Source organism: Anthonomus grandis, chromosome 17 (genome assembly GCF_022605725.1).
Source record: "Anthonomus grandis grandis chromosome 17, icAntGran1.3, whole genome shotgun sequence".
NCBI lineage: Eukaryota > Metazoa > Arthropoda > Insecta > Coleoptera > Curculionidae > Anthonomus > Anthonomus grandis.
Window position 1 is genome coordinate 12,553,704 of NC_065562.1, and position 19,384 is coordinate 12,573,087.

The window sequence follows — 19,384 nt, forward strand, 5'->3', positions numbered from 1 at the left end:
GATAGTAGGGGTGATCACCCCCAACTGTGTTTTTTAAAAAGTACCAATCCTTGAGTTAAATAATATCTGATAGGTATTGATCATATTTGACTAAGTTCATAATTTGTCAATTTAGACCTCGAATTTGGGTCAAACCTGTTGCAGTAATATTGACTTAGATCACTTAATTTAACATTAAAAAATCAATTTAAGGTGCGTTTACTTACCTAAAAATTTGTTTGGTTTCCAACGTGGGTAACCTAACATTGTTACTAACATTAGATTTGGGTTCAGGCGAACTATTGGGGACATTAGTGCTGGACCCTTTACTGAGATCGAGAGGCTGCTCACCTCCACCGCTGTTTTTATCCACATCGGTCGAGGCAGCCGAGGCAACCGCGGCAGTTTGGAATTGGCGAGCCACATTGGCAAGATACCTGAAAATTACAATATCTGTTGTAAATAAAAGCGAAGAACATAATCGGAGTTATTATATAATATATATGTAATGTAAGAAACAAACTAATTTCTTTCTAATTCTAATTTCATGCTCTATAAAGGTTTGCTCGAATTTAATAAATTGCCTAATGACTTAAAAATCTGTAAATAGTTTTTAACGATTATTAAGAGTACATATTTTAAAATTGTATTATTAGGCCCATGCTTTGTTTTTTATATTTACTTTTTGTCGTTTTAACCTCTTTGTATTTTATATGTAGCAATTTGCTAAATTTAAAAAGATTACATTTTCTAAAAGAATATTGAAAATCCTCCTAAAGAGTCAAAATAACTGAATTTTTGGTAAAGGAGTTCCTCTAAGAAACAAACAAACTTCTCTCTCAAGAAATAGTAGATATCTTGAGTATCAGTAATCAAGATATATAAATTTTTAGTAAAGAAGTTTGTGTAATGAACAAACTAATTTTAGGAATATTATGAGTACCGATAGACAAGATTTTAAAACTTTTTGCTTTTCGGGTTTTCTGGTTCTTGCTTTCGACTTTTTCTAAAAAAAATTAAAAAATCCCTCGTAATAAGGTTAAAATATTTGAATTTTTGGGTAACGAGTGCCTGTAAGGAACAAACTAATTTTATTCTTAAAGAATAGCAAAAATCTGTAGTACCAGTAGTCAAAATTATAAAATTTTAAAATTTTCAATTTTTTGTTAGTTTTTTTCGACTTTTTCTAAAAAAATTTGAAAATTCCTTTTAAAAAAGTATAAATATTTGAATATTTACTAAACGGGTACCTGTAAGGAACAAATTTCAATTCTAAATAATAGATTTTTGGACTTTTTCTGAGAAAAAAAGAAAAAATCCTCCTAAATAGAGTTAAAATATCTGAATTTCTATTAAACGAGTACCTGTAAGGAAAAATTAACTTTATTTTTAAAGAATAGCAAAAACCTTAGTACCACTGGTAAAAATTTTCAAATTTTAAATTTTTCAGTTATTTTTAGTTTTTTTCGACTTTTTCTAAAAAAATTAAAAATTCCTTTTAAAAAAATAAAAATATTTGAATATTTAGTAAACGAGTGTCGATAGAAACAAACTAACTTCACTCCTAAAAATTAGGAAATATTTAAAGTACTAGTAGTCAAAATATTTGAATTTTTACTAAACGAGTGCCTGTAAGCAAGAAATTTCAATTCTAAATAATAGTATTGCGGAGGATTGACGTTTCGACTTATATTAGGTCATACTCAGGACACTGAAATGGACAATGTTTTTTTCAACAAAAAAAAAATAAGTAATCACAGAGATGAAACAAAATAATTTCAAATACATAAAAACTATTATTAAAATAGGTGTTCTTTACGCGTACAAAAATTAAAATAACAAAGAAAAACAAAAAGCACGACATAATTAAAATTACATTCAGGGTCAATCCATTAAAAAATTAATACAAAAAAATATATTATATATATATACAAAAAATATATATATATATAATTTATTTTTTATACATTACACCTCTTACCTAAGTCTAGATTTCTTTAGTTATAATTAAAATACATTTATAATAGGAGCGTAGAATAATTTTAAACATGGGTTAAATTGTAGGTGTTATTGTAGGTAAACTAGATATTTAAGTAAATAGGTTTTTGTTTAATTTTTGACCCCACCCAACAACCTTCCGCAACATTGAAGATATTGGGTCACAAACACGAAACTGAAAAAAATCTAAATATTAATTTATTTGGTTTTTTCTAAAAAAATATTGAATAATTTCTGTAAAAAACGGAAATATTTAAATTTTTAGTAAACGAGTACCTGTAAGAAAAAAACGAACTTCACTTTTAAAGTTTTTAATAGGCGTAAAAACACAAAGTCTCAATCTCAAAAGTCATATAATGAAATGAATTCTTATTTTATTATATGACTTTTTTGACAGGTTTACTTTATGTTTTTAGGTCTGATGATGCTCAACTCATCGAGCGAAACATGTAACCATTTTAAGAATAAATTTTATTATATAACTTTTGAGAACGAGACTTCATCATAATTAGGGTCTATTTAAGCGAAATGGACAAATTTTTTCAATTTACTTTTAAAAACTAGCAAATATTTCAAGAACCAGTGGTGAAAATTTTAATTTTTTTTGTTTTTCGGGTTTACTGAATTTCTTTGGATGTTTTCTGAAAATAAAATACTCTGTAAAAAAGAGAAAAAATATTTGAATTTTTAGTAATCAAGTGTTTGTAAGGAACAAGCTACCTTTAGTCCTAAAGAACAGCGACTATCCTGAGTGGTCAAAATTTTACAATTTTTGGTTTCTTAAAGTTTTTTGGAATTTTTCTAAAAAAAAACAAGAGTACTTTTTTAAAATGTGATATGTAACTTCACTTTCAAAAAAATTGCAAATATTTTGAGAACTAGTAGTTCAAGTTTTAAAATTTTTGGTTTTTTCGGTTTTCTAAAAATTTTTGGACTTTTTCTGACAAAATTTTGAAAATCCTCTGTAAAGAAGTAAAAATATTTCAAGTTTTAATAAACGAATGCCTGTAAGAAACAAATTAATTTTACTTAAAAAAAAGCAAATACTTTAAGTACCAGTACTAAAAATTTTTTGGATATTTTATGAAAACATTTTGAACATTCCCGTGTAAAAAAATTTAAATATTTGAATTTTTATTAAACCAGTGCCTGTAAGGAATAAACTAATTTAATTTTTAACGCAAAATAGCAAATATCCTGAGTACCAGTAAATAAAATTATAAAACTATGGATTTTTCGGGTTTTTTAAAGCTAAAACTCATCTGATAAACTCAACTGATAAAAGTAACAATATTTTAATTTTTAATAAACAAACTAACTGTACTCCTAAAAATAATGACTAAACTGAGTACATGTGGTCTAGATTTTAAAATTTTTGGTTTTTTAGGCTTCCTGGTCGTTTGTAAAAAAAAAATTAAAAATCGCCCTCAAAAAATTGAAAATATTTTAATTTTTAGTAAACATTGTTAAATTAATAAACTTAATTTTTAACAAACTAACTTTACTTTTAACGAATAGCGAATATTTTAAGTAGTCAACATTTTGAAGTTTCTGGTTTTTAGGATTTTTTAAAGTTTTTTGGAATTTATATGGAAAAATTTTAAAAAACTTTTCAAAAAATTTTTTAAACTTGGTTTTTTGAGGCCTTTATTTTAGAGTTAAGACATTTTATCTCAAATTTATGTAAATGGTTTTTAATCAGATAGTAGCAAAACCTAAAAAAATTAAGAGTACTTTTTTTAAATGTGATAGGTCAATTTTAAAAAATTGCAAATATTTTGAGCAGTAGTAGTTAAACTTTTAACATTTTTGGTTCTTTCCGTTTTCTAAAGTTTTTTTGGACTTTTTCTGACAAAATTTTGAAAATCCTCTGTAAAGAAGTGAAAATATTTGAATTTTTAGTAAACGAATGCCTGTAAGAAACAAACTAATTTTACTTTCAAAAAATGGCAAATACTTTGAGTACCAGTACTAAAAGTTTTTTGGACTTTCTATGAAAACACTTTGAAAACTCACATATAAAAAAATTTAGATATTTGAATTTTTATGAAACCAGTGCCTGTAAGGAACAATCTAACTTTACTCCTAAAAATAACGACTAAACTGAGTACCACTTAATCTAGATTTTAAAATTTTTGGTTTAATTTTTAGTAAACCTTGTTAAATTAATAAACTTAATGTTTAACAAATCAACTTCATTTTTAACGAATAGCGAATATTTTGAGTAGTCAACATTTTGAAGTTTCTGGTTTTTCGGTAATTTTTTTGGAATTTTTATGAAAAAAAATTAAAATCTTTCGTAAGACTTTTTTAGTAAACTTGATTTCTTAAGACCTTCATTTTAGAGTGAAGACATTTTATTTTTATATTTGTCATATAGTCATTTACCATAGATTACAAAGTTATTTTTTTGGGACTGAATGGACGAATGGCAGTGCGGATGTAAATGTCTAAATGCAACTGTTGTAAGCGACATTACTGATATTATAAATCAAATGTGTAAATAAATAAAAATAAAAGGGACAAGATGGATCATAAAGATAAACTGTATTTTAGAGCCATCAGGGAGACTAATAATTTAATGTGAAGCGAATAGTTAGTGAATAACTGTAATAATAACAATATTTTGGTTATAAGTTAGTGTGGTTTCCGTGAAACTAATTCTTGTGAATCTGTAATTATTAATTTTTGTAATAGTTTAATAACAAAAACTGATAAAGGTTTGATATCAGTGTGTACCACATTGTTGGGCGCCAAAATTTATTTAAAAAAAAAAGTGGCTTTCTGTGTAGGTCTGCTACTGTCAAAGCCTGCTTGTCTGCAACGACTCATTAACTGAGTTTTACTAGTTTGATTCACACAAGGCATTTGAATATGTCATGACCAAGGTATTCTTCTTCTTGTCCTTTGGTTAGTTGGAACATCAGTAGTGTTCTAAAAGAGAAACTCTTGTTGCTAAATTCACTCTCTTTGCTGATGACACTTTTCTTGTGTTGCAGATTCGCGTGGGTCCATGGACGTTTCTTAAGTAGTAAAGTAAGGTGGCTACAGCACCTTTTTATCGACAACATTTTTTTACAAAAATTGATCTTCTGTTGAAGATAATTTTGAAAATATTCTAGGCACTTCTATGGCGTTTTTAGTAAAAGTTACAGAGATTCCTACTAAACAATTTGATATAAGAAAATTTCCTGTAGCTTAAGTGGTTGCTGAGTTTTACTCAATTTATGTATGTATTTTAAGATTTCAGTAGGGTAATTAAAACCGTTGATAGACAAATAATATTGACAAAGCTAAAATTTCTTTGTATTGGGCACACGGTATTAAATTGGTTTGAATCAGCTTTATGCAGCAGGCAACAACAGTCTTTCAGCGTTGATTGAATATTTGGGCCCAAATATTCTTACCTCTATATTCTTACCTCTAATACCCCAAATATTCAATCAACGCTTTCAGGGTCATTAAATATGAAGTTTGGAGTTTCGCAGGGTATTATGTTGGCTCTTCTATTATTTTAGCTTTACATAAATAATGTAGACAGTGTTGAGCGTGAATCGTACTCTTACCAGTTATGCGTCAACATGCTGGGCGCATAAAAAGGCAAGGGCGGCGCTCCGGGCGGTGCACCGGGCGGCGTGCCGCCCGTGAGCGCCGCGACGGCCAGCGCGACGTCCACCGACGTCATGTTGGGCCGTAGGCCGGCGGCGGCTGCCAATTGGGCGGCCGTGGGCGGCAGTCTGGGCGGCGGTGGTGTAGGCGACGAGTGCGATCTGCCGTCCGCCTCGTCTCCGCTTCGTCCGCCACTGTCCGATGTGTCTGAGTCCGATGGGCGGGGGCTCTATAAGAGAAAAAAAAATTAATTATATTTTACTATTTTTATGTATTTAAAAAAAAAATACTAATATACAGGATATCCGAGACAAAACAGTTCACCCTGAAAATCTTCCAAAATAAACTGTTTAGCCAAAGACGTAAAATTTAATATTGAGGGAGACATTTATTGACAGAAATTAGGTTTCTCCAACGTCATCCCCTCAACCGCCAGAGCCTTCACGTCAATTTTTTTTAATGGGAAGAGGGGTCAAGTGATACCTTGAATAAATGATTTTTTATTCTTTACATAGTCCTATTTTTATTTTTTTATTTTATCAATTTGTTTTTAAGAAATATGATTAAATGTGAATAAAAAAATAAACTTTATTTTAAATGTTAAAAGTTTCTAGCATCATTTTATAAAAAATTAAAAATTATCTCCGTTGACTTTCATATAAAAATTTAATTGTTGTTCAAAACGTCTGTGCACATTAGCAAACATTTGGGGCGTTCTTAATTGACATTCGTTAACAAATCTGTTTTGACGGTCTTCAAGAGAGTCAGTTATTGATTTAACTTGATTAATTATTTTAACTTCAGAGTTTAAGCCATTATATACCACACATTATTTTCTATTAATAAGGTAACTTTTTAAGAATCATAAAATAAGATCCCCAAGACCTTAACATTTTAATTTAGTTAACAAGAATTGACGTTTTATGATATCGAACGCTTTACTAAAATCCAAAGAAAAAGGCGAGTACATAGATTTATATCTCAAGCTCTATAAATGTCATCAGATACCTGAAGTAAAGCTGTAGTAAAATCGCCAAAAACCGAACTCACATGCGGCTAGAATATTATTTCTATAAAAAAAAAGAAGTTAATTGTTCAGCTAAAACCTTCTCAATTTTATAGAGTACTGGTATAATGCTAGTTGGCTAAATATTGTTTCAATTAGAAGAATTGGAATAGGGGCCACATATATACCTTTCCAGTTTTCAGGAAATATATACATTAAATATATTAAACGTTTGAGAAGTTTAATGAAAATATGTTATAAGAAGAATACTCTATTTTAAGTTCACTTTAAAAAAATGAGAATGCCGGCAACGCACAAAATTTACACAAATCAATATTTTACTTAACTACATTGAGAAAGTATAGGTATCTAAAAAAATAGCTTCAAAGAGTGCATGAAACTGCATCTTTGTTTGTGAAATTGTCAGTTGAATGAATGCATAATTTAATTGGATTTGTAACACTTTTTGATAATTCAGCATTTATATATTTAAAAGAAAATTGTTTCCTTATCCATTTTACTTGCAATATTCTCCTTCTTCTTGCACTTATACAGAGTGTTTTTATATATATTTTGACTTTTTTTAAAATTAATGCCTAAAAATCTTTTATGTATTATGTCCATTAATCCTGCATTTATTTTTATTCTTATTTATTCTAAAAAAGAGCGAAGGAACATAAATAGAACTAAAAAATACGTGAATTTATTATCTCAATGAAGTAAAATATTACTCTTAAAAGCCTGAAATTGTATCTTCAATTTTTTGGAGACACAAAAGAAAAAACACAAAAAAATTAGGTCAATCATCTAAAATAAAATAAAAAATGATTTTAGAAAAGCCTACGAGATATAAAAAAATATATTTAATTCCCGAAACATATAAAAATTAAGAAATAAACCTCGAATGCTTGGAACAAGAGAAAAAATAGTTTGAAATTCTGAAAATGTACAAAAATCCGTATCTATGTTCTCAAATACCTAAAACAAAACGAAATTGTCTTTAGAAGCCTGGACAAATATGGCATTTGTTATCTAGAAGACATTTTAAATGCATAAGATAACATTTCAAATAACTGACAATATTATGAAAAATTTGCAATTTTACATTTTTCAGAGCCTGAAAAATGCGAAAAACTTTATTTAATTCCTGAAAGACAAAAATAATTTAATTTAAAAGAAATTCAAACACAGGGAATAAAATTAGAACTTAATTTTTTCTAGTATTTAAAAGCTGAAGGTTAGTAAGCTTATTATAAAATCTATAAGGGTTTTTTTTCAGTACCTAAGAGAAATTTTCCATAAAATTAGATAGTTTTAGAAAAAACATTATTTTTTTAAATGTTAAGGACTATTTTAATATATTTTTAATTATTGAGCAGTAGTTTAGAAATTTTATTTATTGCATGGATAATATTTAGCATATTTTCGAATATTTGTTAGGCATTAATCCTACATAAGTAGATACAAAAATTGTCCAAAAAGGGTGCGTAAAACTGTATCTTTATTGGTAAAATTGTCAATTAAATAAATGCATAATTTAAATAAGTATTCGTCACACTTGTGGTAATTCAGTATTTACATATTTAGAAAAAGATTTTTATAAGAGAAATAGTTATTTTTATAATATTCTCCTCCCTCTTGCACTTTATCGCCAAAAACGAAAAAATTTACATTTTTAATCAAAAAAGCACAGTTTTCAGGGTATTTAAAAAAATATTATTGGTTAATATTTTTACAAAATAAAAAGATCAAGATCTATTGATACATTGTATTTGGAATTTATTTAAACGCATTTTATACCGCATTATAACCTCCAAACACGGTAATATCCATTAAACCGACCGATTTTTCCGTATTAATTTCAATGCATACCAATCCCATAGTATATCTATAAATTGTGTATGATTAATAGAACCCAAAGCCATGTCGTGGTAATTAGATTTTTAGACGAATAAGAACCAAGGCCTCGTATTAACTTTGGTTTCGTAATAGCAGTATAATCGCCGTTCAGCTCTAATTGTTCGTGTAATTGCTCGGCTATACGAAAATGTGCGAAACTGGTCGGGTTATGGTTAAAAAAAAACAACTGCAAAAAAAAAGAACCATTAGATGGGGCCGTGTAGTGTGAAGAAGCTAATGGACTAATCGGTTGGTGAGGTCGCAAATATGTGTCTTTTTTATGTCGCTTTTATGCACATTTGGTACGATGATGTATCGTAACGCGGTTTGACCTTAAATTGCGAATTATAGAAAAAAAGAAATTAACGAGGTTACGTTTTAACCAATATTCTCATTCAGAATTGTATCGTTTCTATGGGATTTATATTACATAAAATCACAATCCGGTTTTTTTTTGCTTTATGTTTTTTCATTAATCAATACTGAAGTCTCGTAGGTTTCCATTATATAAAATAATAAAAAGTTATGTAATTTTTTATAAGCACACAAAATGGCTATCAAAAATTTTAGTATAACACATTAATTTTAGGCAGCAATAGTAAAATTTACAGACATTTTTTAAATGTAAAAAAAAATTATGTTGTTACATATTTTCATCCTTTAAGTGTAAGGCTAATTTTTGTTAAAATTGAGAAAATATTGCCTATTTGATTAGACAAACTTAATGCAATAATTTTTGCTGTAGAAGGAAACCTGTGAGATTTATTTGTTGCTATTTTGGGTTATTTCGTAGGTATCCTTAGATATTTAAGAGGAGTTTCTGGTAAAAGTGAGTTTTCTTAAAATTTACTTTGTATTTTATAAATCTTTTATTAAAAACATTCTCGGCAGCACTTTTTAAGGGAAGAAGAGTATTAAGTGAGATTTTTGGTATTTTTTTAACTAAATATTTTTGATTATTTAAATTGAAAGAATTTAATTAAAAATTGCGGGCGGTGGTTTTCACATCGGTTGTATGTTTTATTTCAAAATCTAATGGAGTTCTTTTAAGTTTTCTCAGGTAGATGTTGGAGTTTTGGGTGAAATAAAAAAAAATTTATTATAAAAAAGTGTATTTGAATATTTTTTTTAAATCTTCTTACTTAAGGGCTATTACTGAATTAATTTCTAATAAGCTGTGGGTACCTATTTATTTGGTTTTGCCATCTTTTAGGTATTTTAGGGTCTTAACACTAATTTTCTGTTTGTTTCTTTAATTTCTTAAAAAAAAGTTAATTTCTTGACTTTTTACAGCACATTCATTTTAATAATTTTTTCAAAAAAAGCTTGAAGAGCTCTTGGAGTGTTTTAGATATTAATAATTAAAATATTTTAGTCACTAGAAATATCCACTTGCCAGTAAGAGACAAAATATATTATTACTTCTAAGCACTCATGTGAGAAAAATGTGAATATCTTGATTTTTGTATATGGATTTTATTAATTTTTCAAAAAATGCTTGAAGGACCCTTGCAGTATTCTAGAAATTAATAATTACAATATTATAGCTTTTGGAACTTAAGATATTCAGTTGCCAATAAGAGACAAATTATTTTATTACTTCCAGGCACTCATGTGAGAAAAATGCGAATATCTGGAGTTTCAGTTTATTGATTTTCATACTTTTTTTTAAAAATACTTGCAAAGCCCTTGATGTATTTCAAAAATTAATAATAGCACCACTTTAACTACTAGAACTCGAGATATTCAGTTGCCAACAAGAGACAAATTATTTTATTACTTCCAGGCACTCCTGTGAGAAAAATGTGAATATCTTCATTTGTAGTTTATGGATTTTAGCAGTTTTTTCCAAAAATGCTTGAAGAGACTTCGGAGTGTTCCAAAAATCAACAATTACAATATTTTATATACTAGAACTTAAGATATTCAGTTGTCAATAAGAGACAAACTATTTTATTACTTCCAGGCACTCATGTGAGAAAAATACGAATATCTGGAGTTTCAGTTTATTGATTTTCATACTTTTTTAAAAAAATACTTGCAGAGTCCTTGGAGGATTCCAGAAATTAATAATAGCACCACTTTAACTACTAGAACTCGAGATATTGAGTTGCCAATAAGAGACAAATTATTTTATTACTTCCAGGCACTCCTGTGAGAAAAATGTGAATATCTTCATTCTATAGTGTTTGGATTTTAGCAGTTTATTCCAAAAATGCTTGAAGAGACTTCCGAGTATTCCAAAAATTAATAACTAAAATATTTTATATACTAGAACTCAAGATATGCAGTTGCCAATAAGAGACAAATTATTTTATTACTTCTAGGCACTCATGTGAGAAAAATGCGAATATCTGGAGTTTTAGTTTATTGACTTTAATACTAAAAAAAATACTTGCAGAGCCCTTGGAGTATTCCAGAAATTAATAATAGTACCACTTTAACTACTAGAACTTGAGATATTTAGTTGTTAATAAAAGAAAATAATTTTATTACTTTCAGGTACTTCTTTGAAAAAAATGTCAATATCTTGATGTTTAGTATATGGATTTTAGTAGTTTTTTTCAAAAAATGCTTGAAGAGACTTCGGAGCATTCCAAAAATCGACAATTAAAATATTTTATATACTAGAACTCAAGATATTCAGTTGCCAATAAGAGCCAAATTATTTTATTACTTCCAGGCATTCCTGTGAGAATGTCAATTTCTTGATTCTTAGTGTATGGGTTTTCGTAATTTTTTCAAAAAATGCTTGAAGAACAGAGAAAGCTTAGAGAATCCTAGAAATTAATACCTACAATATTCTAACCACTAAAAGTCAAGATATTCAGTTGTCAATAACAGACAAACTATTTTATTACGTCCAGGCACTCCTGTAAGGGAAATGTCAATATCTGGATTTGTAGTATACGGATTTTACTATTCTTTTTTAAATGCTTGAAGAGCTCTTTGAAAATTTCAGAAATTAACAATTATAAAATTTTAACTACTAGAAGTCAAGATATTCAGTTGCCATTAAAAAACAATTAGTTTATTACTTTCAGGCAATCTTGTGCAAAAAATGTCAATATCTTGATTTTTAGTGTATGTATTTTAATACTTTTTTAAAAAAATGCTTAAAGAGCTCTTGGAATATTCCAGAAACAACAACTACATAATTTTACCTACTAGAACTTAAGATATTAAAGTGCTAATAAAAACAAATTATTTTATTACTTTTAGGCACTTTATTGAGAAAAATGTTAATATCATAACCTTTAGTGTCTGGACTTTCTTTTTAGAGATTAAAGAGCCTTTAGAATCTCCATAAGTCAAGATTTACAAAAAATTTTACCACTAAAAATCAAGATATTCACTCGCTAGTATAAGCCAAACTATTTTATTTCTTCCAGGGGGTTCCAGTGAGAAAAATGTCAAGATATTGGAGAATTCCAGAAATCTATATGTCGATATACACCTATTAAAGAATATTGATATCTTATATTAAGAGAATACAAGAATTTCTTGATTTCTGTTTGATACAGCTGCAGTTACTTAGGGTCTGTAAGCAATATCATAGTAGTTCAAATGCGATAACACTAAGAAAATACATAACATAATTTTATGTTTTTTATTGAAAATATGCTGTTGTTGATAAAGTAATCAAGTTAATTTGAAATATGCTTTTTGTAGGTACTAATTAGCATGATCATCAAAACGAAGTCCATGATCCATAGAAAGGCGTTTGTTCTTTGTAACTGACTTTATTTTTAAGCTGTTATTTCTGAATTTAATTAACATATTAAAATTATGTAAAAACATTAGTTTATCAAAAAGCTGTGATTTTTTTGTTTCTTAGAAAATTCATTTAAACCAATATTAAGTACCACACGGTGTCACGGCCTACCTACTTTGGCTAGGAATTAATGATAGATTTCTATATCTATAAGTATTTATAAAGTTTAACATCCTTAGTAGTGTGAAATAGAAAAAAAATACCGCAGGTTAAGGAAATAACATTGATTATATTTCAGAAGAATTGGCCTTGAAGTATTCCGCAAGGATAAAGTATGATCTCCTGCGGAACACCTCTTGTAGCAGATTGAAAACTAGATAAATTTGCATTGTAGAAAACTGCCTGACTTCATTTTTTGAGAAATTCAGTATTATTTGTGACTAACTTTTTAGCTAACAAAACTGTATGACTTACAAATAAAATTTAGAAGAACTAGTAAAATAAGCTTTCTTTCATCTTACGGATTCAAAATATTGTGTGTGATACTTGAGCCGTACTGCAACTATGATCTCGTTTAAACCCAGACTAAATCAAAGAGATTACTTTTTACAGTCCGTCACTATCTCAATGCATACCTTGATACTGCTATTTAATATAAATTTAGTTATTCAACTGCAAGCAATTTATTATGTATAAACTACACTTTCAGCCTTCTTTTTACACTAAAAACTTCCAACATGTTTCGATTAGTTGGTAAAAAAAACAACTATAGGACGAGGGTTTTCCGAGTCAAAAAGTGTAGTATATATTTTGTTACGATTATATACAAAACTTTTAACCGCGATGTGTGTACTGTTGTTTTTGGGAATTTTACTTATCACCACTCCCTTTAAAAATCTGCACCACCACCTTTTTCTTTTGAATCATTTGTTCTTGCTGCTCGAATTGCTGACGAATTTGTGCTACTTTGATTTTAATGCCATTTAAGAAAAATTCGTTTATTATATCCTATAAGGCACGTAAGATGTCATCAGCAAAATTGCGAAGTAAAGACCGATCGGTATAGCCTATACCGGTAGGGCCTGCTGTTCTTTTTATTACGGTTTGAATTACTTCAAATTTTGTTGCTATTTTGGAAAGTCTTTTTAATTAAAGTTCTTTTCACGTATACAATGTTACGGTTTAAAACAATTTTTTTTTGTTCATAGATGTTAAGAATTCATCGGTTCTACATGTAAACCAGTCTCACGGAATCCATCGAACCGCCATAATTATTCGACAAGGCACGCGAGATACAGCAAAATAACAAAAAAGAATTAAAGAAAAAAAAAGATAGAAATAACCAGTTATGTCTATAATAGGTTCGCCGTGGCCTCTATTCTGGCGGCCACAGCACCGAAATCAGCGTGTTTAAAACCCGAAACGGTTTCTTAAATTACCGCGGATCAGCGTAAATGGCCTAGTTAGTAGGCGAAAATCTAACTATTACCTTACGAATTGAACACGGTTTTAATTCTAACGCGGTTTTAATTATTTATTTAAAGTATATTTTTAAACACCAAATCTCATATTAAACATATATTTATGCAATACAAAACCAAATGTCAAGGTGCAAAATTACATTGTATATAACAAGTTACTTCCTAATGATATTTTAAATAACAATTAACTGAGAGATAATAATTGCTGCTTGAACTACCGGCGCAGAACCTTGGCCAACATTTTAACTAGTGACCCCCCATCACGAATATCATTTATCGTAGATGCAATTTAGGAATAAGTGCATCTGAAAACTGATATAATGTTGATGATTACTGACTTTCATGTGCGTAGTTTAACGAAATGTGCCCACTAATCGTATAATTTTAGGTTTTGTGAATGGTGGTCGCGGTTTTTGTGTCATTGTCGTTTTTATTGTTATATTGGTATTGTTTAATTTAATTACAAATAAGGGCAAAGTACTTTGGAAATACTATTTTCATTCATAGAGTTTAGGTTAAATGGCCTTTACATCCAGTCAAGAAAGTTTAAAATTTTCCCATTGGTTAGCATAAGAAATCTATCACTTTTGCCCAATATTTAAGAAATAAGGTCTACTTGTCATGGAGAGGCACTCAAATTACAACGAAAAAAAAATTGCGTCAAATATACTTCACAAACATTGGCATACATTTGCAATTGATCTATTTTTAAACGATTTATTTATTCAAATATTCAAGCAAAACGTTTGTGAATTTATAACATGTAAAGCGAATATCTGTCTTTTTAAGCAAATATTCGTTAATGCATATAATTGAAACCCAAGAAGAGAGCTGACAAGCATTGACAATTTGCTTGCTCGAAAAAATTACGACCAAAATACTTTATAATTTTATAAAACACATTTATTAAAAAAAATATCACAATTTATTAATAAAAAAAATGATCACAAATATTGGCGAATATTTTTTTTTAAATTGTTGGTAAAAATACTTCACAAATATATGGCATTGTAAGTCTTACATAATGTTTTTAGTAACATTTGCAAAACTTCGTAATTTTTCCATATTTACAATCAATGCTATTAGTCAGAGAATAGAATATTAAACAGACATTCTGGATATCAATTTGCAGAAAAATTTGCAGTATTGTAAAGGATGTACATGATGACAATGATCAAAAATTGAACTACTTTTTTCACATAAATGTGGAATAAATATTCACCAAAATAAAGTAAATACTTGATATTTGCCAAGCAATTAAAAAATAAGGTTCACTTGTAGCTACAAACATTGACAAATATTTATTATTTAATATTATGTTTTCACCAATTAAAGCTATTGCAAATCTTTGAAGTTCACAAACGCTTGCAAAAAATTTAATTTAGAAAACTGGAAAAATATATCGAGAAACATAATATACATAAAAAATATTCGTCAGTGCATATAATTAGAATCCAACAACAAATCTTGCTTGTATAGGATTTTTCTTAGGTTAGAAGTTAATCTAAAAGAAATAGTTCACAAACATTTACAAGTATCTGCAATTATTGGTCTAACGTATTGTTTTTAGTACCAAAAACATTTGCAAAGCTTAGTAATTTGTAAATATTTGCAATCTATCCAATTAGTTTCTATCCAAAATAGATAGAAAAATAAAAATTCTGTATTTTAAAGGAATTGTGTACTAAATGCTATAAAGCATGTATACCAATTATTAAAAATAAAACGACTTTCTACCTACATATTTGATAACCACCTTAAATCAAATACCGGTACATTTGCCGAGTAATTAAAAAACAAGGTTGACTTGTTGCCATAAACATTGACAAATGTTTGTTGTTTGATATTGTGTTTCCACCAATGAAAGCGTTTACAAATCTTCAAAATTTGCAAGAAATACGATAAGTTTGTTGCAATTCTGTCTATTTTGATTAAATTTAAAATAAGAACTAACAAAGTCTTATTTTATTAAGAAGTCTTTGAAAATTTTAATTTCTGCGCCTTTAAAAAAAAGACTTTTAAATTCTGACAAAAATATTTTACCAATATTTGCAAACTCAGAGAATGGAAAGAAAAGCAGACATTCTGGATGTCTTTTTTCGTGTATAGTAAGTAAATTCTACGTAACACATAGAGGTCAACGAAATTCTGTATTTTTTTTGAAAAAAAGTTTACATCCATGTTAAAAGGCTTATTACGTACATAAATATTAGAAAAAATTAAAAAAAATATTAAAAAACGTATACTTACTAAAAAAAATATTTGCCAGTTCAGATAACAGGAACCCAGTTGACTTGCATTGACCAAATTAATTTATGCGAAAAACTTGATTAATACAAATATTTGCAAATATTTCTGATTGTTCTGTATGTTAAAGTTGGCAGAAATTTGAAAAAAGTCAATTTGTTTATTGCAATTAGATTTCGATTAATAAAGGAACTATAAAAAAGGAACAGACACTGTATATTTTTAATTCAAATCAGATTCGTTTCTTCTAAATAAATCTGGCAAAAATACTTTACAAACATTTACAAAGGTTTGCAATTGAAGGAAAACACACATTCTAAATGCCAATTGCAATAATGTAATGTATGTACATCAATGTACAATCAATGTACAATGTACATCAATTATTGAGAATGAAATGACTCTTTTTAAAAACATATTTCAATATGTAAATGTTCACCACCGCAAATTAAATACTTGTACATTTAAATTGATTATTTTAAATATTAGCAAATATTTCTGATTATAGGTATGTTAAGTTTGGCAAAAATTTCCAAGAAAGTCAATTTGTTTGTTGCAATTGGATTTCATTTTATCGACAATTAAAATAATAAAAGCATGAACAAAAACTGTATATTCTCAATGTAAATCAGACTCGTTTTTATGTTTATGTAGACTCGTATTTATTCTTATAGGCAAAATATTTGCAAAACTTAGTATTATGGAAATTATTACAATCGATCCAATTAGTCAGAGAATGGAAAGGAAAATAGAGATTCTGTATGTCAACAAAACGATTTTTCACCCACAAATTTAATCATAAACTCGTATATTTTTCAAGCAATTAAAAAACAAATTTTACCATTGGCAAATATTTGCAAGTTGATTATCTTTGTATCAGTCTTTGAATTTCATAGACATTTGCAAGATATTCTATTAGTTAGCTGCAATTTCATGTATTTTAATTAAAATTATAAATAGAAAGTAATTAAATTCTGATTTTTTTTGAAACTTTAATTTTTTACGCCTCTATTAAAAAACTGATGTAAATATTAGAGAAACTGAAAAAGTATATTAAGATACATATAACATAGAAAAAATATTCACCGGTGCATTTAACTAGAACCCAGCAACAAAGTTTACTTGTATACGACTTTTATAAAAAATTCTAAGAAAAATATTTCATAAACATTTAAAACGCATATGTAATTTTTAGCTTAATATAATAGTTTTAGTTAATTTGTGAATAATGATGATCAATCCAATTCAAAGAATGGAAAAAAAAACTGACATTGTGGAAGTCAATTGCAGTACTATAAAAGATGTATAAAAATTATTGAGAATTGAGCGAGCCTTTCCAACAAGGATTACTTGTAACCACAAATATTGGCAAATATTTTAAATTATGCTTAATCTTTTATTTATACCAATCAAAACAATTGCAAATCTTGAAGGTTCAAAAGCATTTGCAATAAATAGATACTAACAACATTCTGAATTTTTTCAAAAATGTATACAGCAAGATTTATAATATATATGTATATTGGAAAAGCTGGAAAAATATCCTCTTCAGTCCCAAGGAATTGTTTTACTTTTTTTTTTTGAAACTTTTAATAAAATAGGTTTATTAGGATTTAAAAACAGCAAAATAAAATTTTTTACAAAAAAAAAATTACTACAGAAAAAAATATGAGATGTCCAGTATTTTGGACAATTGGACTTAAGTCTTTAATTATGAAACTCAAAAAAACATTGCCTCTCTGGAGAAATGCATAAATAAAGCTTACATTTCACACAAAAAATCTTGTTTTCTTTGTACAGCCTTGATTACGGCAGCGCATATAGGAATTTTTGTTATTAACACTGCATATTGGTAGATGTTCATTACCAGTGGTCCTGACATCTCTTGGTGGCATCTCCGACTTCTTGCATTTTTTAGCAGGTTGACTTGTTTCTTCATCTAATGAAGAAGTTGGATCTTGAAAACCTTTTGCTTGTGCCCCAAGGGCAAGAGATTTCCCGATATACAGTTTAAGTTCAAGTAAATTCATGACAGAGTTTTTTCTATCTCCACGAGCGAAGCAGTCTTGGCGGTATTCAACCCACGAATTTGTAATTGCCAAGTCCACAAAATGCCAGAAAACTTTTACCGGCCATTTTTTTGTTCGCATACAAATGCGATAGTAAGATATTAGTCTATCACACATGCCCACTCCTCCCATAGAATGGTTGTAACTAGTGACAGAGTTTGGACATGAAAGAAGAAGGGACTTATTATTTTTCTTGTCCCATCGGCGTACTTCTGTTACTGGCGCAGAGCCTGAAGATGTTGATGTCATTGTTACTGATCTATTGTCCATCCATTTCAGAATGGTCATTTTTTTGTTTTCTCGCATAAACTCATCAAAGGAACCACGACCATTCGAGAGGAGCTCTTTATCATTTTTTATTTTGCTCTTGCGGAATTCTGTTGTTCATAATTGTCCCTGTTCCCAAAATTCCTTTTGTTAGTAAATGATCCAGTAGCTTGACTGAAGTAAAGTAACAATCAAAATAAATTATGTGCCCTGGCGTCAAATCTTCTGAAAGCTTCTTTACAACCGATCCACCTATTCCCAAATTTTGATCGGGAGAACCATCTGGCCAAGTTTTTGCACCTTGATAAATCATAAAATCTAAAACCAGTCCGAAAGGTGTAGCTAAAAAAAATTGTTGAGTCCTACTGGATTTGGCTTGTTTTTAACGTACTGTCGGAGAGCAGTAGTGCCTGTGAAGAAGATCATTTGCTCGTCAATGCTCAATTGTTTACTCCTTGGTAAAGTAATACACTTTTTACGAATCGTATCGATGATAGGTTGAACTTTTCATAGCTGATTTGACTGCTTTACCTCATTTGAAACACTAAGATTGTTAACAACATGTAGAACATTTCTTAATTTAAAAATACGGTCTCTAGGTAGCAGAGTAATGCAAGATATTTCAATTCCCTTTATAAAATACAACCGCAGCCGTGGAAGCCCATTAAAATAATCCAAATGCCCATTAAAATATGTATTCCAGTCAATATTCGATATTCTTTGGCTGTTGACTTTAGTGGTTTTTTTCATTTGCTTGCATGGCACGAATATTACTTTGTTCTGATAAATTTTCCCAAAAATAATCTCGAAATTATTCATAAAAATAGTTCAGGGGTGTCCAATACTCATGATCATTTTGTAACTGCCATTCCGGATCAAGGTAGACATCTTCTCGACTTTCAAAAACATTTCTTTTCCATTTTACTTCTGCGGTTTTATTTTTTGTTTGCTTTTGGAGAACCTGCTCTGTTATTCTGGATAAGGGAACATTATCGTCATCAGACTCCTCTTCAATGGTATCAGAAACCGAATCTGCGTCTGCCGGCGCCGGCTCGTCGTCTTCATTATCATTTGCCTCAATTGATTCACTGTTTTCGGCGGTGATTTCCTCATC

At 28.7% G+C, this 19,384-nt stretch overlaps 1 protein-coding gene across 1 annotated transcript in view; it reads right to left on the reverse strand.

Annotated features, from left to right (window-relative positions):
- The window catches only part of LOC126746590 (mushroom body large-type Kenyon cell-specific protein 1), a 166,907-nt gene that overhangs the window by 30,317 nt on the left and 117,206 nt on the right, over positions 1-19,384 (reverse strand). Inside the window, exons 4-5 of the mRNA XM_050454899.1 lie at positions 5,544-5,815; positions 207-416 (exon numbers count right to left, since the gene is read on the reverse strand). Coding sequence (XP_050310856.1) covers positions 207-416; positions 5,544-5,815 — 482 coding nt within the window. The remainder of the gene's footprint in view (positions 1-206; positions 417-5,543; positions 5,816-19,384) is intronic.